This window comes from Astyanax mexicanus, chromosome 1 (assembly GCF_023375975.1).
Source record: "Astyanax mexicanus isolate ESR-SI-001 chromosome 1, AstMex3_surface, whole genome shotgun sequence".
NCBI lineage: Eukaryota > Metazoa > Chordata > Actinopteri > Characiformes > Acestrorhamphidae > Astyanax > Astyanax mexicanus.
Genome location: NC_064408.1, coordinates 51,812,579 through 51,835,631, shown reverse-complemented (window position 1 = coordinate 51,835,631; position 23,053 = coordinate 51,812,579). Strand labels below are relative to the sequence as shown.

The 23,053-nt window shown below is 36.6% G+C and overlaps 2 protein-coding genes across 2 annotated transcripts; both read right to left on the bottom strand.

Annotated features, from left to right (window-relative positions):
• Positions 1–519: 519 nt before the first annotated feature.
• erh (ERH mRNA splicing and mitosis factor) lies at positions 520–4,694 on the bottom strand. The gene is made up of 4 exons (XM_007233635.4): positions 4,579–4,694; positions 2,597–2,684; positions 2,391–2,511; positions 520–1,600 (listed from the first exon to the last, which is right to left on the bottom strand). The coding sequence occupies exons 1-4, from the start codon at positions 4,579–4,581 to the stop codon at positions 1,498–1,500; spliced, it is 315 nt and encodes a 104-aa protein (XP_007233697.1). The 5' UTR covers positions 4,582–4,694; the 3' UTR covers positions 520–1,497.
• A 999-nt stretch (positions 4,695–5,693) lies between these two features.
• On the bottom strand, positions 5,694–22,378 carry paplnb (papilin b, proteoglycan-like sulfated glycoprotein). Its single transcript, XM_015601389.3, has 15 exons — positions 22,292–22,378; positions 17,597–17,688; positions 17,041–17,097; positions 15,584–15,693; positions 15,436–15,496; positions 13,306–13,408; positions 12,668–12,798; positions 12,431–12,522; positions 11,498–11,693; positions 8,336–8,512; positions 8,057–8,207; positions 7,649–7,729; positions 7,347–7,485; positions 6,617–6,692; positions 5,694–6,401 (listed from the first exon to the last, which is right to left on the bottom strand). Exons 3-15 carry the CDS (start codon positions 17,095–17,097, stop codon positions 6,129–6,131), a joined length of 1,647 nt encoding a protein of 548 aa, XP_015456875.3. The 5' UTR covers positions 17,597–17,688; positions 22,292–22,378; the 3' UTR covers positions 5,694–6,128.
• Positions 22,379–23,053: the final 675 nt, after the last annotated feature.

Below are 23,053 nucleotides of genomic sequence, written 5' to 3'. Positions count from 1 at the left end.
CCTTTCACAAACACATTGTACAACATAGTATAAACCTATTCACAATCACACTGTACAACACATTGGAAAAAAACTGGTTAATCTCGACACAAAACATTTTGACCTATGACATTAAATTTGAAAATAGAAAATAGGGTATAAAACGTAATTATATTGCTTCCTCATTCAATATAATGTACAAGAAATTGGATGTACTCCAATTTTCTAATTGTTCTTTTTTACATCTTGTACCAAATGATGACCTACTTTTGTTACAAAATGCAAAAATCAAATAAAAAAAAAATATGAGGGGGAGGTGCCAAAAAACTAGATGATAACCTATTTCTTGTTCACTATAAAAATATAAAATCCATAAGTCAGAAAATTCAAGTGATACACATTCCATTGACAGAGGTCCAACAAAAATTGAAACTCTGACCTTGCAGTTTACAAGAGACATGTTTTGTTCCACACGTTCCCAAAATGTACTTGCTAGATTACCTGTTAATATGTTTCAAAATAACACACACAAAGTTAAAATTTGTTATTTTAACTGTTTATTATAGTAAATGACAAAATAAACAATGGTGAGCCACTTAAAAAGTTACAGTCATTAACAGCCAAATTGGATTTAAAAAAAGGGAAAAAAAAACATTCCAAGCAGTTAACAAAAACAGAAAATTATTAAGTCTAAACGTACATCTTTCACACAATATGCTTTCGTTTAACACAAACATCTCTGTAACAATGTAAATTCACCTTTATATAAACTGTGGAAAAAGGGAAGCACACACAAACCGGTTCTAAAAAGGGATGCAAAGGCAACCAAGGAAAAATCTCCCACACAATGAAAAACACATCAGTCAGTTGTTTTAGTGGCTCAGATTGGTGGGTCCTATTGTAACCATATAAAATTTGTGTACCACGTCTACTGCTTTAGGGACAAAGGAGAAAAGAACCAAACTAAAACCACTCCAAACAAGTTTATTAAGCGGCAAGCATGGACAGCTTTAGAATCGTTATACAGAATGCAGATTCAGTGTAAACTACTGGAGAATCACAGAAAACAACTTTTGAAATTATATTTAAAAAAGTTTGAGGGAGGATGATACAAAATATATATCTTTAAAAAAAATCCTTCAAATTGAACCCTCCTGTCCAGTTAATAAACCCCACTGCAATGGGTCCAACTGCCCATGCCCCCACCCACCCCAAGCACTCTAGAGCCAGATAAAGGTATTCTGATGGTAAATCTTTCTTGGCATTAAGAGTACACAAATGTTATCAACATAATATCAACATAAGAACACTGAGTTTCCCAAAAACACTGTGGCAAAGACCTGCAAGTTTTAACTGAATCAGTTTCCTAGTAACAGATAAAAAGGTCTTAACCCTACAGTACTTTTAGGAAACCCACCTGGGTTTTGTTTACATTGCCCAATAATGCAGTGTAATTCTCATTAAGGTAACAAATGACAGACGATTTGCTGCAGCCAATGTGAAATGTCCCTTCATCTTCTATTTCCCTGCTTGTTGAGCCTGGCGTCTCAGCAAGACATAGATCTTCTCCTTGATCCAGTCTTTATTGTAGGGCTGGTATGTCTGTGTGTCTGCCCGGTACCTGTTCAAATCAGCAGAGAGAGAAATCCACACAATCATGTATTATCCTTTAAGTATTCCTAAAAATATTGTACTCACAGTCAAACTTACGCAGAGGCTGCAGATGTTCGGTAGTATAGATATAGATAATAGCTTATTCAAATTGGTAGGCTAGTTTTCCACAAGCATCGTACAGTTCAGATCACATGGATTAAGCATATTGTAGCACTGAACTGCATAAGCAATGTCACTGTACATTAATCCAGATTTGGGCCAAACCTAATTAGAGAAACCAGCCAAACAAGTAACAACTCATAGTAAGTGTTAAGCAAAACACTGTAGCTCAATACATTTTCTTTTTAATTGTTTTACAGAAATGATGTAATGTAATGATGAATAGTCCAAAATATCAGATTTGTTTAAAGCAGCAGTTCTTAAGATTTTTATTTTTATGGGTTTCTGCAAACATTACTGTAAAACCATAGATATTAGTTCTAAAAACAGGGGGTCTGGTAGCTTTAGCTGTTTACCTGAGCATTTGCAGTGCTGCTATTAGTGCTTATACAATGCACATTTTTAAAGAACTTTAACATTCTGTGCAATTACTCATTCTCAACCAAAATGTATGGACTGTCACTTTAAATCTTGTTACATGATCAAGTCAAAAAGGTTTGTTTGTTTACCTTATCCTAAAAAAATTTTTGGAGATGTGCAATATGTTTATTCACTTTCATGAAAACAACAGTGAAGTTTTCAGCGATTAACATTCATGCCTTGTTTACACACAAGATTCATTTAATGTGGACACTTACACCAGACAGCTGAGGTCAGCGAGGTCATCCACAAAATCAAACAGTTGGCTGATATCATAGGTGATGGAGGGGCTGTTGGGATTCATTCTTTTTAGATGCTCCTCGTACATTTTACACACCCCTAGAAAGAAAAAAAGAGGAAGAAGAGGTAAAACACACACACACCCTAAACCCATAAACCCATGGACTGATTTTATAGAGCTCACCCTCCATGCACTCATTCACAGACTCATAATCAGCATAAGTTCTTCCCTCTGGCCTTTTTGTAGGCTGAACCAGCAGAATTGTGTGAGACTGAAAAAGAGAAGCAGGAAATCATGAAGGGTCACAGTTAGGCCTGGACAATAATTCGATATCGGTATTTATCGCGATAAGAAATGTTTCAATAACGGTGATATCAGTTTTGTGGTATATCGATATGTATTAGAATCACGGACAGGCGTCTTTTACTGGCGTCAGCTCGCTGCAGAGCTCAACACATTCAGCCCCTGTAGCTGGGCTACGTCAGTGCGTGATGACGTAACCACACAGGCACGTAGCCAAATAGGCTAGGCTAGGCAAGGCTAGGTTAAAATGGCTAGGCTCGGGTCCGCTTCGCTACGCAGCAAAAATGTCTCTCGCTGGAGCCAAACGGAGCCGGGACGAGCGGATCCAAGGCTAAGGTAGACTCGGTTCAGTCGGCCCCGGATCCTCGAGGCCGGCCGCGGGTCCGCTCGCTCGGCCGTGGGTCCGCTCGCTCGGCCGTGGGTCCGCTCGCGGGTCCGCTCGCTCGGCCGCGGGTCCGCTCGCTCGGCCGCTTTGCTACAAATTGTGCCGGAGAGTGCAGCCGACCAGCAGCGGTAATGTTAATACATCTAAACTGTTCCACCACTTCAAGCAACTCCACTACATACAATATTTTTCTTATACTGACTGAAGCACTTTTACAGCTTATGTTGTAACTAAGTTATTCATAGTTGATAAAGCCTGTAGGTTTGTTTATTTGACGGGAAAATCTTGTTGTTTTGATGTTTATAAAGGCTTATTGTATTCTATATCCTAGTTGAAACACTTTTGTTTTAATCTGTTAAATTTGTTCACAAAGAATAAGAAGCTCTGCCTCTGTTGTAATTTAAAGTTATTTTTATTGGTAATAGTTATATAGGCTTATGTTTGACAGGGATGTCATGTTATTATTTTGCTATATGCAAATAAAATTGAGCATTGATTTATTTTGACTACTTTTATTTCTAAAGTATTAAAGCTTTTGTGAAAGGAGGTTTCAAAGGCTTAAATTAAATTTTCAGACAGTAGTAGGTACAGGTTTCCGATAGATAGATAGATAGATAGATAGATAGATAGATAGATAGATAGATAGATAGATAGATAGATAGATAGATAGGCATATAATGAGGGTATGTGATGCCAGCCATACAAAAAGTGCAAATACACAGTTATATAATAATTTAAATTCGCAGTGCTGCAGGGATTGCAGGGCTTCTTAGCAGTTTTCTGAGGCCTTCAAAGTATTTATATCAATATCGAAATTATATCGTATCGACCGAAATTTAAGAAATATATCGTGATATAAATTTTGGCCATATCGTCCAGCACTAGTCACAGTTAACACTCCACACACCGACAGCTGCATGGAGAGGGAGAAAGAGGTTTTCATGGACACACATCTTGACTTTCTGAAGCTTGAATTGCTCGTAAAGGTAAAAGCAGCTCACACAGTCAATTATCTACTTTATCTACCTGAACCAGAGAGATTTCCTAATGTTAGTAAACATTTTGCCAGAAAGCAGTGGAGTCTAAATACAGCTCACTCTACACTAGTTTCCTCTGTTAACCCAGCTAACCTTCTGCCCTCTTATAAACCAGGATTACTGAACCGCGAACTGGAACACCCAGCTCCTTAATAAACATTGAAAATAAAGCTTTTTAGTGAACACATTTTAACATCTAGTTAAATGATGTTTCCTTAACCACGTTATTGATACATTTGGCTACATTTAAACTAGCAACATAAGCTAGCGAAGCTAAGCTACTCAGTTAGCTAGCGCCGCCTCCGTGGTGAGTAATTGAGATACGACGCTAAACACAAACATTAGCCAGGAGGTGTTTCCTGATGTTGAAGCGCTAAAATCCGTCCAGCTCCTCACTGTTAAACATAAACCACTGATTAACTTGCAGTTTCAGTACATACCATCTCCACCTCTAATAGTATAGCAGAGCTGCGGGGAAACACGGCGAGAGCGCTGCTCCAACACCAGCTAAAGCATGAATGACTGCTCCAAAATAAAAGTCTTTTTCCTATAGTGACATTATTTTTCGCCCTCACTGTCAAAATAAAAGTCACAAAAAGATTGTAAAAAAATCTCATTCTGTAGCAAATACCCAGAGACGGTCAGTGTAACGCTTGTTAAGTAATTTTTCTGACCGTTTTTTTTTTCTGAGGATAACTGCAAATATTGGAAAATTGGATGTAAAACACTTTCATTTCTTAAAATGTGACTTAGTTTAGTGTAGAAGAAAAAAAGTTTTCATCCATTTTTTTTTCATTTCTGCCCCTCACAATCGAAATGTCAGGAAAAACAAAACAAAAAAAAGTTGTTTTCTGATTTTTCCATTTTTGCATTTTGCAAAATGGATTATACCAGCAGATTTGTGTTGCAAGATACAAAAATGGACAAATTTGAAAATCGAAACAGTCAGTTTTCTTAAATTCTGTTTGCAAAAAGCTAAAAATGAAAAGCGAAATAATTAGTAATTTGAATGAATCCCCTTTTTTCTTCACTGTACTGGATAAAAAAAAAGTTTTATACCCAATTTTCTATTTTCGAATTTAGCTTGATATGGAAATTTTAATTAATAAGTGTTAAACTGACTCGACGGTCCATTTCTTCAAGATCATGTTTTATTTGATCTTTAGGAAAATTACACTGATAAACACAGTGTATATAAAATCAATCTTAGACATTTCTTTATAAAGTTTTATATACATAAATGCAGCAATATGATATTAATACAATATTAATGCACAATGACCACTATGTACTTATAATATATATCTTTTACGTGCTTGATGTTGTTTACTATGTGTTGCTTTCATTAACTCAAAAAATAGCAGGAAAAAAACTATGCTAACCAGGTTACAAAACTGCAGAAATTATGATGAAAATATAAAATAAACATGAACCTACCAAACCTTCTGATAACACGTAACCTTTCTATGATATTTGTCATGTGTAATGGTGCTGTGTAAACACTAAAGACATAGCCACTTATGGTAATAAATTAATAACACAAGTAAAACAGAAGCAGATTTGACCAGCTTAATCCATTTAATCTTTTAGATGAAGATACAGGAAAAGCACATACTGTAGCCCTGCTAATAAAAATCCAGCTAAGTAACAGCTGCATAGGATATGGTCTCTGAATGACCAGCTGGTTATAGCTGGATTTTTAGCAGGGAGATTACAGACAGGAGAACAATATGGCCTAAGCATTAAAGAGGACTGAAGTCTCTATTAAGTTACGTTCATTTATGTTACATTTGATACACATTCTTAAAAGGCTTTAAAAGAACTATTTTTATTTATTATTCTTTAGTTCCCAATAGCATCTTCATATTTAAAGGACCACATGTTTTCTGAATGGATGAATGATGATTTATTTTTATTTTGTTTTGTTTTGTTTTTTTTACACATGGATACATTTGTGTATGTGATTCTGACTCAAATTTTTTGTTCCTCTTCAAGCACGGGCACGATATCTTCCTCTATAGACTCTTCTTGGTGCCTGGTCTCTGTAGGCATGAGCAGAAGTGGAGACTCTGGTTGACTCTCCACACATTCTTCTGCACTCCTCAACAGTGGCAAAGTTGTTGCCATTGCCCTGGCAGCCACCATACCAAAATTGTGTGCAGGTACGGGCAGAAGAGTCAAAGTAGAAACGAGACTTATACTCATAACATGAACCAACATCTCGGGGCAAAGAGCACACCTCAGCGTGCACAGAGGGATGATCCTACCAACAGGGGAGAAAGAGGGGTCATAATAAGAAATAGAACAGAGTATAAATTGATTTTAATGTGATGGCATTGTGATGTGATGCGACTACAATGTCATTTGAATATTTGTAATCTTGAGACAGAAAACTTGAGCATGAGCATCTATAAACAGATAAACCAACTTAAATATTTCATATGTATTTTGTAGTATTTTCATAGAAGAGGGTGTTACCCTGTGGGTATACTCGGGACATCCTGCTCTGGCAAAGCCCTGAGCAGTAGTTACTCCATCCAGACAGCAGCCGTATCTGTCAAATGCACACAAACATTCACATGCCACAAGATGCAGTACATTATGAATAAAGCTAGACTATTACAAAGCTATAAATCATAAAGCGTGTAGTTTTCATAGTGCAGTCTTGTGAAGTATAGGACAAGAGACAAAATGTTAGCAATTACCAGTGCTGTCGTGCAAAACCGAGAACACAAAATATACTCTGCTTTTAAAGGTATACTGGGTGATTTGTATGAAAAAGAGTATTTGAAATATATATTAAATCCTAATAGCAGTCAGTGAACTAAATTAGTGAAAAAAGTGAATTCTTTGATGAATATGAGTTACTACAGTTATTTTCTATGGATACCACATTACTGTAAAAAGCATTTATTTTATTCCATTCTGGCATGAAATACCACAGCTAATGTATTTGAAAAATCATACAACACACCATTTTTTGTCCAGTTTAAATGAACCAGTTTTCATACTGTCACTTTTGATAGATTTCTGACATGCATATAGAGGCACAAGACTGGTAACATTAGTGAAGTCCATTTTTTTTATTAGTGTTAGTCTAGCATCTACCAACAAGATTAACAAAATTAACATGATCAAAAAAATGTACTAACATAAGTAGGCCCTGTGTGTTGGAAAGCATGAGTTGATGTGAAATCTGCATTAGTACCTGCTTCTGACACAGTCATCTGTGCAGCCCTCTCCTCGTGGTCCTGAAGCGGCGGTGTGGCCATCAGGACAGCAACCGTAGTAAGACTGAGCACAGTGTGGGCCGACTACAGTTGCGTATGGATCGTATGGTGTATGAACTATAGAGCATTGAAAGACTTAGGAATTAGCAGATGAACACTTAAAGTGGCTGATTTCTATTCTGTAACTGTCTTTACAGTGAAAGTAATATCAAACTTAAATACATGGGATCAGTTGTACTGTATGTGGTGCCACAGTTGTGTCTAGAAGGAAGGCGTGTACCTGAGGGTTCACTGTGGGTATGGGGAACAAATCCCCGCAGAGTGCTCTCATGGCCCCTGGAGTCTTGAACACTGGGCACCTCTACACACACACACACACACACACACAGGAACACAACACATGTATATCACACAAAAACATGTCCACTGAAATTTATTTCTTGACCATTCACACATTACCCAATAAAAACAACCTCAGGATTAGTACATTTTCAAATGAGTCTTTTTGTCTTTTATAATTCTTTTTGTCCTCACCTAGCATTGTGATGATGCAGTAAAAGTAAAAGTATCTACCTTCAACTTACTTATGTACTTGTGTATATATACTTAGAGCCATAGTTAATTCTATAAGTTAATTTAAATATATAAATATGTAAATGCACTAACAGTAGACTGCACTAGTACTCACGCTGTGCTCCAGGGCAGGCCTGTGTGTTGCAGTTCTCCACCGTACGAGGTTTGCTCTGAGAGGAGCATCTCTCATCTCCATACTGGTTCCGATCCGGATCCATACACACCACTCTGCGGGTCCGTGTCCCTGTTCCACAGCTCTGAGTGCACTGAGAGCCAGAAACATGTTAATGTACAGTATCTCCAACTCTATACAAAACTTTACTTCAATATTTACAAGGAAAACATATCAACAAGTATTAAATATCAGGGTGGACCATGAGTCCATTCTTCTTACCAGACTCCAGTCATTGACGAAGTAACGGAAGACCTGGTGGCAGGCAGGTTTCTGACAGGTTCTGACCTCCGCTGGACGTGAGAGACCCCTGCAATCATGCTCAGGGAGACGCTCCCCTCGGCCACCGACGCAGAAAACCTCCCTCACCTGCTGACCTTCCCCACATGTCACTGAGCACTGGAAGAATGTGCAGAAAAAGGTGTACCATTAGATATTACCCCATTAATACTTTAAAGAGAGCACAAACTGAAATTAAATTAAACTCCACAGGCGTTTAAGATTATGTTAAGATGTAATTTAATTAATTGTCCTTTAAAATGTATTTCTGTATACAATGTAGGGCTGGCCCGAATAGCGTTTTTTGAGCTCCGGATATTCGGCACTGATTCGAAGCGAATATTCGAATATTCGTTTTTAAAAAAAGAGGTAAAAAAAATAATAAAAAAAAGCTAATCACGGCCCCTTTAATCCACTGAAAAATGTTCAATTTGCTCTGACCGACGAGACATATTCACCGCGGATTTTTGGTGTTTTTATCCCCCATATTTTTGTGTTTTCACCCCATATTTTTTCTGTGTTTTTAGCCCAGATTTCTTTGTGTTTTCATCCCGGAATTTCTGGTGCCCCACACCGCGGCTTATCCGCTGCGTAAGCAGGCTAGGAGGCTGCTGCTGCACGGTTTCTCCGCTGCGCAAGCCAGCCCAGTAAATTGCTGTTTGTGTTTTCACACTTAGGCTATTTGCTTAAAAAAACAAACAAAAAAACGTTTGTTCAGGAAGTATTTTATATTCTTAAACATTGTTAATTATATTAGAGGACAGTCATTGTAAACTGTACTTGGTCTATTTCGGTTAAAGGATTGTGCAGGGCATATTACTGATTTTGTATTTTTGCACTTGGGCTATAAGCTCAATATTAAATATTTCGTTTGTTTAGAAATTATTTTATATTTTTAAACCATGTTAAATTATATTAGAGTAGAGGAAAGTCATTGTTAATGACGTTATTGTACTTGGTCTATTTCGGTTTAAGGATTGTGCAGGGCATAGCCGTATTACTGATTTTGTATTTTTGCACTTGGGCTATAAGCTCAATATTAAATATTTCGTTTGCTTAGAAATTATTTTATATTTTTAAACCATTTTAAATTATATTAGATAAGAGGAAATTCGTTCAGACATCATTTTTGTAGGCCAGGCTTTTGTAACCGATTTAGCCCCTACTGTTGCCACATTACCCCTTACGTTTTATTATATAAATCAGTTTCGAAGAGCCTGCATTTTTTTTTATCCTGTATAATAGAGGTCTGCGCGAGACTGATTTTTAAACCCACTCTTCCACGCTCCGCGTTTCTGTCTCGTTACCGCTCCGCAAAAAAATTGCTTCTTTTAATCCCGCGCCCGCCCGCCACATACACATTTCTGCCGCTCCCGCCCCACGTTCCTAATATAAATTAAATAAACTACATTTAATGCTTCAAATTTACTTATATATTTATTAAAACAGCAGCGCTGAAAAGTGCGGTCCCGTTCCTTACCCCAGTCCAAACACCATCGGTGTGTGCGTGTGTGTGTCGGTCCATCCTGCGCGTTGAGAGTTTTCTTTAGGTTTTTTTTTTTTTTTACAATTATTACAGTTTTCTTAACTATTTATTAATTTGCTCCCGCATCGTCTGGATTAAACTCCCGCTCCAGCCAATAACAGTTCAGTTCTGTCCCGCGCGCAAGATATTCTGACGGGACCCGCGAGAACAGAAGTGGTTAGAGTGAGGTGGAACTCTGGAAAGGAGAAAAAAAACGAATATCCGAATACCAAAATTAAAAACCGAATACCTACTCAACGAACGAATATCCGAATACCCGAATATTCGGGTCCAGCCCTAATACAATGATCAAACATAATATTAGGACCACCACCTTCTTGTTTCTACACCAATTATCCTTTTTTTCAGCTCCATTGATCAAATAGGAATCTTTGTAGTTTATAATTACAGGCTGTTACAGGCTACATCTGTTTCTCCGCATACTTTAATATCCTCTGTTCACCCTGTTCTTCCATGATCATATGTATTTAATGTAGTATTTAAAAGAATATTGAGGAGTTTTGTCTTATGTCCTATAGTATATTGTGTAATAATTAGTATTTTATCTTAATCAATATTTTGCATGATCAGTATGTTATCTAGTTTTACTTTATGACCTTTCCAGTGATTAATATGTAACAATAAGTAAAAATATATGCTGTGATTTACTTTGGCTGAAATAGACTTCAAGGCCTCTTCTCGAAGTTGGTACAAAAACTGTACGATTAGTCAGTATTTTGTGGACTATCTGAGATATGTGTGAGTTTCATGCCGCTACTGTGGCAGGGAACAGCGTGGGATTATTTATTATGTATTTTCACTGTCCTTTTCATATTGCCGTTATGTCTCACCGTGGTCTTGTTTTGTTATCTGAAGTGATTGATCAAGCAAGAGGAAGGGTTAATGTTTGAGTTAAGTTTAACTACATTTCTCAACGTTTTTTTTTTGTTTTTGACAAAACTCCTTAGTAGATACATGATGTTTCTTGATAATTTATTAACATTAGAGTCAACAAAACATCACAGGGGGGGTCTGAAATAATATGGAGGAGTTTCTTCCTATAGTATATTGTGTTATTTGATTAATTAATAGTCAGTATTTTATCTTAATCAATAATTATCAAGATTAATATGTTATCCAGTTCTACTTTTTTGATATCTTGTTCTTTTAAATGATTTATATGTAACCATGAATATATGTGAGATAGCCTTCATGGCCTCTTCTCAGAGTTAGTATGAAAATGTATATATTTTAATCAGTATTTTGCTGACTATCTGAGATGTTTGCGAGATGTATGTATCTTAACAGTCTAGAGCAGGCTAATCGATCAAGCTGACACCAGTCATAGTCAGCCCTCATGAAGCTTACATATATCTCATTTAATCCACAAAATACTGAACACAGAACATATGAATTTTTACCCATGGTTACATATAAATCACTCAAAAGGATAAAAATGTACGCCCATCAGCATATTTAGACAATATGATCAAATAATTAATTCACTCTATAAATGAAATGAAGTAGGCAGTACAGTATTTTTCTGTGTATTACAGCATGGATTTTTATATGAACATTACCGAGCTGAAGCTGCCGACACTGTACTCAGCGCAAGCATGCTGGTTGCAGGCTCTCTGGGCGGCTGGCCTCTGTAGACCCTGAGCGGTACAATATGAGTCGTCCACTACATGTCCGTTGAGTGCGCAGTTCACACTGCGAGTCTGCATGCCCCCACCACATGGTGCAGAGCACTCAGAATATGTACCGAAAGAGTACCTGGACACATACCAACATACAGAAATCACATACACAACAGCACACAGCCCACTTGATTTGAGGCAGATACACTATATGTCCAAATACTGGTGGACACTCCTTTTTAATGACTACATTATCTACATTAAGTTGCACCCATTGCTTACACTAATGAACAAATGCACACACACTGCTTGTCTAGTCTTTGTAGAAAAGTACTGTCAATAAAATAGGACTCTTTGAAACAGATAAACATGAACATAATGACACAGGTGGGCTAGAAAGGTAAAAAGCCCTCCCAGCATTGAACGTCGAACGATGGCGTTCTATCCAGTATTTTTGGGATGAATTGGGAAGTTGGGAATGAGATAAAGTGATAACTATCCAACATTCCTTACTAAAGCTATTGTGGCTAAATTAAATCAAAACCCCTCTTATTCTCTAAAATCTATTGGAAAATCTTCCCTTGATAGTAAACACAGTTACTCCAATAAAAGCAGAATAAACTTGCTCTTAGTACCTTTGATTTTAGAAGAAACAACGAATGATCAGATGTTCCACTATTTATGGTAAGTAAAGTGTATTTGTACATATATGTAGCCTCAAAAGTTTGTCTGGTTCAGACGGTGTTAAAGGAGCCTCTCAGATAAATTTACATATGACTACAGTGTAGTGTATAATCACTGCTACTCTAAACTCACAGCTTCTAATGTAAAGTCGTATCTAAAAAGCAATACAAACACACACATAGTGTTCACCTGTAAGCCTCTGTAGAGTGAGTTATTCCAGGTCTTTGGACTCGAGTAGGGGTTGTGTGGTCAAAGCCCACAATTTCACCATGACTCACCGCCTGTAAATCAAGACATCAGCATCAGCATGTGTCTGTCTAATGACTAACTGTCTGTAAATTAGGGTAATAGCATCAGCCTTTGCCTCTGTTACATATATGGATGTGTGTGTGTGTGTGTGGCTGAAGTGCTTGTGTGCGTAGTTACCCTGCAGACACCCTCCACACAGATGTCATTGCGGCCCACGTAACACATAGTGCCGTCAACCACAGTTGGACGATGGCGATAGTAGAAATTCTCTCCCCTGGGTACACACACCAGCTCACAAGGGTTTGAAGCTATACCATTAAACACACACACACACACACACACACACACAAAAGGAATAGATAGAAAAATATAATTGACATAATATTTCTTTATCCAAAATATAGTTAATCAGTCTGCATCAATTTTGCACTGAAGCGAACAAGTTAATGGAAGTTAAGGGAGGGGAAAGTGGGGCAAAGACTCTGAGCCCCTGTGGTACAAATGTTTCACCAAATCAGCAACTTTACAGAAGAGAAATAAAAACTTCTTAACTCAATGTAAAAAGAGTTTATTTCAGGTAAATTTGGAGAATTTCTATTGGTCCATTCATCAAGACATTTTGACACAGTGTAAGGGACAGTTTGTGAGTTTAAATGATCTAGTACTAAAACTGAAATTCAACAAAAAACTGAGATACTTTTTTATTGGACAGCGACAATGTTCTTGAGGTCATTCTCTACAGCTGACAGTGAGTGACTGTCCTCTTAAAATGCCTGCATTTTTGTCTGCATGAAAAACGTCTGGCCAATTAGTACCTCCATAGTATGGCTGCCAGGTGTAGCGTTTGCCCTGGAAATCCATCCTGTCAAACTGGGAGCACTGCTCCTCACGGAAATCACGAGATCCAGAGGGACATTCCTATTTCAGAACACAGACACATTACTGAACAGCTTATTTTTATTGGATTAAAAGCATTTGGGTCTATACTCATTGGTTTAAAAATGTATCTCAAAAACTGAATTTAATTTAATGCAATTTGATATCAGCGTATTAAAACTTCATACTGATACTGCAGACCACAATATAATATTTACTTTATATACTGTTTATTTTGTTGTGTGTGTGTGTGTGTGTGTGTATTCTGGGAGCAGCTTGGCTAATCTCAGTTATGTTATATTGAGTAATTAAAGTTTTAAAGGGATCTACTTTTGTTCATGTGGTAAATTGCAAGTTTAGTTTCCAGTGATGCCAGAGCTATCTGTGGCCAGTGTGAATGGGTAAAAGCCCTCTCACCAATCACTCAGCATGCTGCTAGCCAGTTGTAAGCCGACGTAACATAATTGGCAGTTATTATAAGCCTACAAGCCTGTTCAGCTGTCCAGTGATGTTGCGTCAGCAAGAGTTTATAAAGGCTGACTTCACGTGTCTTGGAGGAAACCTGTGCTTGCTTTCACCTCCCAGTTGGCAGCATAAATGTTAGGGAGAGACTTAGCTAGTTGTTGAAAACTGGCAATGGGGAGAAAATATTGGGTACATTTTTATTCTTGCCATATTAAGGGTTTAAAAACACATTTGAATAAATATGACATCATATTCAATTTTTTTCAGTATTTATTTCAGTATGGGAAAACTGTAACAAATTGTAACAAACTGATGTAATATTACAGGGAAATTTTACCAGTAAAGCACTGCTTCAATCAACAAAACATTAATACAGTGCCCCATGTAAGAATTTCCTGAGTGAGAGTAGCTGGTTAGTGAGGAACACAGGTCATTTGATGAGCAGTTAATAATTTGTTCCTAAATAAGTCGTTTTTATTTTAAATTATATTGATTGAGTTTCTGAAGTAATATTTCTTCTGAAGTATTTTACTGTCTATTGAATTCCAGCATATTACCTTTTCACCCGTAACTCATCATCAGTGTGTAGTTTTGCTACCATCCCTAGGGGATTCAGTTAATACTCAAAAACAGGGAGAAATGTTATTGCCCGTAGGCAATTCTTTAGCTTCATCATATTTTTATGAATCACTCAACATGGAAAGATTAGCTTGAGTGTTTGTTTCTTAGTAAATAATAGATGGCCCTGCATCCCTTCTGCCTTTTACATACTTTATTGCAGGTCAGAATTAAGTAAGAATTTGCTGCAAAGAAACGGTAACTTGCTCTTATAGCCTACAACACTGTGATCAAGCAGGCAGTCAATCAATAAATAAAATATAACTGACTACCCAGGGGAAGGTAGGTAAGAAAAATTACTTTAGAAACTCTATAAATATACAGTGTAATTTGAAAACTACCTCTTTATGAACAAGTGTGCCTCACTAAGCTGATCTCCCAGCATCAATTGCTATGTGCAGTTAATTACTGTAATTAGGAAATTCCCACATGTATTTACAGTATGTTCTGAATTTGATTGATATACATTTTTTCCGTTAAAATTAATCTGAAATATTAAATTGAAAAGCGAAAATATAATTTAAATCTGTAAAAAGGGTCCAATAGGGCTGCTGAATGGTTGGTACATGAATGTAATAGTGCCAGGTGCTTAGTATAGTATTTAGTGTAGTTGCTACAGTGTTTCCTAGTGTCTGTAGGGTAATGCTATCTAAGAGTGACATGATTTCAAACTTTTGCACTCCACTTTGCATTCATTCCTATGGAATATTTAAGATTATATTAAAATTATTATCTGTAGCCATATGGAAACAGTACATTTGATTAAAAGCTGTATGAAAGATATAATAAACAGTCATTTAAAAGTGTAAAAGGGTTTCTGCAAAAAACGTTGCACTCAGTACAAAGGACTAGAGTGAATAAAAATAACAAAACATCCTCTATATTTGGATTACAGCAATATTTTGTAGACTAACAGTGAAGTAAAGTATCAGTGTTGTAAATAAATTGTCCTGAACGGGTTATTTTCTTTCTGTATTGTACAATACCTGAGTGTTGCAGGTTTTGTAAGACTTAGAAGGTCCCACACAATTATGTCCACCATCAGTCCTGTAAATAACAATAGAAAAGAAGTTACAAAGTTCAAAAAGGAGAGCACGCATGCACATACACATCCATGCACACACATATACACACCTCATAGTGTTGCAAACCCTGGTCCTTACAGCTACTCCAGTGCCACAGGTTCGGCTGCACTCTCCATACGGGCCGTATTCTCCCCAGTGGTCATCACTCGGCTGCCTTAACTACAGCAAAAATATAAACATACACACTGCTAAAAGTGATGCCCATTCTGAACTCTTCGGCATACATTCTTAGAGACAGAATAAAAAGCCTGTTAATTAAACCTAAATTAATTATGACTGAATTAAAATTTCTAGTCCTTTATTTGCACCAGTGATAGATTTCTTTAGCCTGGACAAACGTTTTGTTTTAGATTCTTTGTGTGTCTCCTCATCACTAGAAGATTGAAAACTGAACACTGACACTGAAACATGGTTCTGCCTGGTGATCTGATCAATCAAGGCTAGTGGGCATTAAGGCATTAACATGGCCACAGAGTCACTAGTGTGATGCACTAAAACTATCTGAGCACTATAAGAGCCTGCTAAACATGAGTGAATGAGTGAGGTGACTTTACATCTAAAATGCATTTTTACCTTAAAAGTACAAATATGTGGGGTCAAAAACTACCTATTTACTGAGGAAATATCTGTCAGTATAAAATGTTATCTTCCTCTTTCATTTTATTATCTTTCACTAATAGTTTAAAATAATAACCAGTACAACTCCAGAGTCCAATGACCAATCATGAAGCAGCACAGATGTTCTTACCAATGTAAAATTATGAAATTACATATCATACATACAAAAGATTTTGCATAATATTAGAAATGTACAAATCCATTAAATCCTAAGTACTTAAGTGCATGTAGCTGATTTGTTGTCAATTTAAAAAAAATCTAATAAAAAATAAATAATACTTGTTAAAATAAGCCTAATAAACCTATAAATATAAAGACATATAATTTGTTACTTTCTTTTTCAATTTTTGAAAGAGTGTAAATCTGGCAGCTGTTCTTTACATTGTCTCAAATTTCATATTTTTTTTTATGAATAAGGATTTCTCTTTTTAACCACACAATGCACTGATCAGTGTAGGTTTCTATCAGTCTGCTTTACAAAAAGTGCTATCATCCCTTTTGCATATTCAGCAAACATTGGGCACATTTAGCACAATGCAGAGGTAAAGGTTTAACCGCCACACACATATATATATAAAAAAACATCTCAGATTCCACATCCTTCTCCATGCCACACAGTGCAAAACACCCTGTCCACATCCCCAAAAGCAACTTTATAATCTCCCACAGTTCCACTGCGGTTTACCTCATAATGACACACTGCAGAAAGCCACCAGCAAACACTGACATTTGCACAGTCAGCCATCAGGCTCTCTGGGGAACTGGAGAGTCCCATCAGAACATACAAACAAACACACATTGCATAACAAAACACAAACAGGAGCAGTAGAGCAGAAAGCTATCAGACACATAACCACTAAAATTTATATACTTTTAATATATACTTACAGAGAACACTGGAGCTGTGAATAGGTACAGGACCCCCAGGAGTGACAGGAGAATCATCTGCACAAGGGAGGAACACATATACACACGTGTATTAATGTTAATACATATAGTGTATATGTATATAGTGTATAGGTATTATATAACCTGTATTAATTAATCATACACAGTATTGGTGCAAAAACTGAAAAATGTTTACATGCATAAATCTTTTTTTTTGTTGTTGTTGTTTTTTTTTGGGGGGGGGTGACAAAAATAAACATTATATTATTCATAAATATTATATATAAATATTTATGCATAATCCAGTTAAAAATTAAGAAGCCAAATGCATGTGTTATATGTAAAGGTATTTATTTAAAAAGAAATAATTAAAAATACACTCAACCAGATATTCTCTTTATAGAAGTAAAACACTTATACCCTAATTTTATTAAATATCCCTATTGGTCCAGTCATCAAGATGTATATGTATAATGTTCTCATACGATATATAATATTCTACATTTCAGATTTAGTTTAATGAATAGACTGAATGTGTGGGAGAAGTGGCTCTTACCTTGTCCGTCTGTCTCAGTCTGCGTCAGACGTTAATCCAGTCACTGCAGGAATGGACTGATGATTTTGTTCTGTCTGGGCTGCATATACCTTCTGCACACATACATACATACGTAAGCACCCGCCTCCCCAACCCAGCCCAACACCCCCCCACCCCTCCACCCAACACACATACACACACACACACACACACACACACACACACAAACACCACACATAGTAAAATATAATTAACCCCTCCCAAAAAAAAAAGGGAAAAAAGGTGTTTTATTCTGCCATGTCATGAGCTTCACACAGAGCAGCATAAAGAGGATACAGAGGCTACCTAACATTTAGAAATTAAAAGTAGGAAAGTTGTAAAATGCACATATACAAAGTTACGCTATTTTTTTATCCTGGAAAATTTTTAAACAAGAATTTAGTTAACATGTTTAAGTTGGGGTGTAGGTTCTCAAATCAACTCGTAGTCAATTTAATGGTACTTAATGTGCCAACATATATAAACATTTTTAATGACCATGATTTACTACAGCTGTTAGCTTCTCTGTGCTCACATTAAAACAGTTTATTTGCCAGAACTTACTGGCATGACCAGTACATTTCTTAATGGAATAAACTTAAAGGATCCTAAAGCATTAGACTGTAAAGCATATACCACTTTTTAATGTTACCATTTCTTCTCTTAAACCATGTTTAAGCACAAAGGATACCCAATGATTAATTATTTATTTTTTTATTGTTTATTAAATTATTATTTATTTATTTATTTAAAATTTATTTTAGCCCATTTCCCCTGCAACACATTTTAAGGTGTGTCAGAGTACTGGGTAAACATTATCCCATTTACTGGTTATAAAATCTCTAAACATTCTATATTGGGGACAGGTCAGGACTGCATGCAGGCTAGTCTAGTACCTGTACTTTCTTCTGCAGCCATGCCATTCATATGTGTGGTAGTGTGTGGTTTTGCATTGTCTTGTTTGAAGATTTACTGACGTGTCTGGATTAGCTGTCAATGTACTTTTCTGCATTAATGGTGCCATCACAGTACAAAAAAAAGTGTACTGACACAACCACGTACCATTAGAGACCCTTTGAGCTTGTTGCAGTTAACAGTATGCATGGTTCCATTTTTTCTGAAAATAACCAGTTTGTATAACCACAATGCTAAGCCCAGATGCCTTTGTGCCCAAAGAAGTAAGGCCACTTCTGAGCATGGTTAACGTAAGGCTTCTGTTTAGCACAGTAAAGTTTTAATTGTCATACTGTAGCATTCTTGATTAATAAATAAAATAAAGTTAACCAGAAAAAAAGTTGAGTGGAAATTGGTTGGTCATGGTTCAACGGTTCCTTTAGGATTTTATGTTCAGATTAGAGAAAGATTTTTGGCCACAATGACCAGAGGTACTGTATGTGCAGAAGATTACAGGTTAGACATTCTACAACAACACCTTACAGAGTGTTAAGCACGATGGTGGTAGCATTATGCTCTTTAACTGCCTTTTGCCCAGTGGACCTGGAACATTGCCCAGAGTAGATGTAATAATGAGGACGAATATTTCATATAATATGCAGGGTGACATTGATGAGGTTCAAATAAAAGCTTAATTCAATATTAATTAACCAATGTTTTTTTTATTTCTGTTTCTGAGATATATATAAAGTACTAGCGTATCTCAAAAAAATAGAATATCATTAAAAAGTTACTTTATTTCAGTAATTCAGTTCAGAACGTGAAACTCATATATTATATAGATGTATTACACACAGAGTGATCAATTTGGTATCAAATTGGTATTTTTATCAGTGTGGGCAATGTGCCAAGTCAGCAGAGGGAAGCATGAAGTGCTGTAAGATTTTGGGGGAAAACACTGCACTGACTTTGGACTTGATATAACACAGTGGATCACCAGCAGATGACATCGTTATCTTATTTAATATTCTAATTTTCTGAGATATTGACTTTCGGTTTTTCATTGGCTGTAAGCCATAATTATCAACAATAAAAAATAAATGGTTAAAATAGATCACTCTGTGTGTAATACATTTACATAATATATGAGTTTCACATTTTGAACTGAATTACTGAACTTTTGAATTATATATATATATTTTTAGATGCATTAGTATATGAATGTGTATATGTTATGTAGATAAAAATATTTCCAAATCACTTTTCTAGTTGATATGCTAAATGAGAGCTGCTCACCCATTTAAGAAAATCCATTAAAGCATCCTCAGGACTCTAGGAGCTTTTTGCTGAAAAGTGTAGAGAATATGCACACGCTGCCTGCATACGTGTTTATGAAAGAAAGATCTCAGAGAAAATGTGGTCTTCATGCAGTCAGGAGTTTTTCAATGTTCTCACCACAAATGTTTCTTATAGCAAGACTCATTGCCACTAAACACAACGTATTAAATCACTGGGTGTTAGTGGCTCTTCAGGCTCCATGGTTTTAAGGCGCTATTTTGGGTTCTCTCACTTTTCAACAGCTAGAAAAACAGATGCAGGTACTCATTTGGGGATTGGAAAGGAGGGCATTGATTGGGACCATGTTCCCTGTGCCAGCCTTAGCCCAAACACACATGGTTTCTTTTCACCTTCTAAGTAATTACACAGAGCTAAAGACAAACAAAATATTTGCTTTATTCCAAGCATTAGAAGAGATATAAACTTTCTTATAATAAACAATCTGACTCCCTCATTGCTTTTTTATTTACATATCTGTGTAGCAGTGAAGGTTTTAGGATGCAGGATGTAATCCCATGAACCAGCCAATCAGATTTATTCTGGTAAATAGACTTGTCTCAGTGTTCAGAATCCTCCACAGTACAACTTAAAATTAACCTTTCTGGAATCATTGCAATCTTGAAGATATTCAAGATACAGTTTTGATTGGAAACAAAAGGCTTTCCGTCAAAATATATATATCATGATGCCTGAAGAAAATCTCATGATAGATATTACTTATTACTTGTTTTTGGAGTAGTACCAAACGAATACAATCAAAAATCAATAACATGTTTTTATTTGGTTTTCATGTAGTGTTTTAATATAGCACTGCTATAAATACATAAATCAATTTGGGATAAAATACACTCATTGACAAAAACAATAATCTAGATATATAAATTATTATATATGTAGTCTGATTAAAGACTAATCTTGACAGAAGGGAGAATAAAATGCTTCTCAGATATTTTGTTTGGTAATAGTCTCATGCGAGATTGTTGACTGATAAGACATACTTCTAGAGTCCACTTGCCCATGATCCTTGTCATCTGTCAAGCAGCTACAGTTGCTTTCATTTGCAATGGTGTTGTGAACCTGGACTGCTATGAACTAGAACCATACCTCTAGCAACAAATCCAGGTTCTGTTTGGGACAATAGTCGTGATCTTTGGAGCCAACGCATACGGAAGTCAGTAACCCTTAGCAGTGACACGAAAGACACTAACAGCTCAGTGAAATGCGCAAGACACCCTGCTCATCTCAGCATTTTTAACAAGATAATGCTGAGCCATACAAAGCAAAGGTTTCCCAGGAATGTCTTCTCCAGATTGCAACACTTTTTCGGCCTGTCCTGTCATCATTCAAGCACTCATGGGACCAGCTAGTGTGCCAGCTTCAGCAACCTTTGATTGCAGGATGTACAAGTTCAGCTGCAACATCTGTGGGTATCACAGGCTAGAGGCGCACAATAGGGTACAGTTCATTACATTACAGTACATTACATTACATTTGGCAGATGCTTTTGTCCAAAGCGACTTACAATAGGGGAACTACAGCCTCCAATCAAGTGTACAGTTTCCTTAAGTAAACATATCCTTAAACATATAACCTTTCATTTATTCATTTATTTCCATTTTCAACTACTTCTTGGTACATTATTGTAGTGATTTGTAATTAATGACTAGTAAATAGCCAAAAATACATTAAACCTACCAGGTTTAAGTCAGTAAGTAAAAAAAAAACAATTTGGACTACACATTATTCACTTCACTATTTACTTAATTTTTGGTATTTGCTCCTAATTAGCAGTCTACTTACTACATCAGGGAGCTTTTTTGCTGTATTTCCTGATGGCACCTTTCTTTCTGCTACATATGATATGCAGATAAACAGTTACTTACACAATCCAGGTATTAAAAATAACACTAATATACTCTTGAATTTCCCAAAAACACTGGATCTAATAGCTGCTAAATTTAAGAAACAGTGTAGGCCTTTAACATGAAGGAATCAAATGAGAACATGAGACCAGAAAGAGGAAAATCAGTACAATAAAATCTTCCAATCTTTTCCAGGTGCTTTCCACATGTCCCACTTTTGTGCCTACTAATTCTGTGACCTGAGTCAACTTCTGGACTCTTTCTGTCAGCGTCAATTACAATGATGACCAGTTTTAATTGTTTTCAATTGCTTTGTTAAAGTATTTATAGGGTATGGATCCAAAATGGATACACATATAGCACCATTGTATTCCATTCCAGAAGATTTAAATCAAGCTAATCTTCCTGCTTATTTGTGATGTTCAAAAACTGCCTGATCGGGTCCTCTAGAGTTTTGACATTGACAGTTTTTGTTCTGTTCTCCATATTTGTAATTATAGACCTTACTATACTGGATTTTTAAATCCTTCTCATCTCCACTGGGTTCACAATTTATGCTAGATGGCCTGTGATTGCTTAGTACCTCCTCAGAGCTGCCTGTTTAGCTTCTCTGCCTGCCTTTCTTTGGCATCGAGAGCATATTTGGTGTCCTGCAGGTCCTCAATAATCTCCAAAGCTTCCTGAAACTCCTTGGCCAGGGCGTCATATTTTATAGTCAGCTCCCGGTTCTCCAGGCGTAGCTCTGTAATATGTCTACTTAGCTCCAGGTTCCAGTGGGTGCAGTGAGACCTCAGCTGCTCCACCTCGGACAAAAGCACCTCCATGCTCCTCATCAGCGTCTCCAACCTCTCCCTTGCTGCACTCATCTCTCCTTGCCTCTGCTCCATGGTCGTCCTCTTCTCCAATCAATCTCACTTTGACAAAGCTTCAAAGGATTTTTGCATGTGACCAGTGATACTGCTTCTGTCAGGAAATTCCAGAGAGTAATCAAAAACAGCAGTGTAAACAAACAATAATCAGTATAACCAAACAAGAACAGTAACAGGGATAGAGAAAAGCAGCACACCTGTTCAGAACACTTAGAAGACTGGACATTAAGCTAGTTTACTTAATCCCATCCTCCTCCCTGCCTCCTCCAAACGGTCTCTCTTTTAGTTACGTCCTGACATTCTAATCGTTAATCTGCTTAGTAAAGCTTTCCGAGACCATGGCTATTCTTTGCTACATTCCATGTGTGTCATGTTGCCCAGCAGAAACATTCACAGTCAGTAAAACAGTCAGTTTAGGGATTTGAGCAAATAAAAGAATTTAGATTCAAACATTAAGTCATCTCTTTCTTTTGACT

Excerpts from the sequence above, each read along its gene's own strand:
- erh (XM_007233635.4), bottom strand. Across the intron at positions 2,512-2,596 it reads TGTGAATGAGTGCATGGAGG|GGGTGTGTAAAATGTACGAG; the intron begins GTGAGCTCTATA and ends TTTTCTTTCTAG. Across the intron at positions 1,601-2,390 it reads GCTGACCTCAGCTGTCTGGT|GTACCGGGCAGACACACAGA; the intron begins GTAAGTGTCCAC and ends TGATTTGAACAG.
- paplnb (XM_015601389.3), bottom strand. The coding sequence starts at position 17,097 with ATGATTCTCCTGTCACTCCTGGGGGTCCTGTACCTATTCACAGCTCCA. Across the intron at positions 15,694-17,040 it reads TCACAGCTCCAGTGTTCTCT|TTAAGGCAGCCGAGTGATGA; the intron begins GTAAGTATATAT and ends TTTTTGCTGTAG. Across the intron at positions 6,402-6,616 it reads GTCCCGAGTATACCCACAGG|GATCATCCCTCTGTGCACGC; the intron begins GTAACACCCTCT and ends CCCTGTTGGTAG.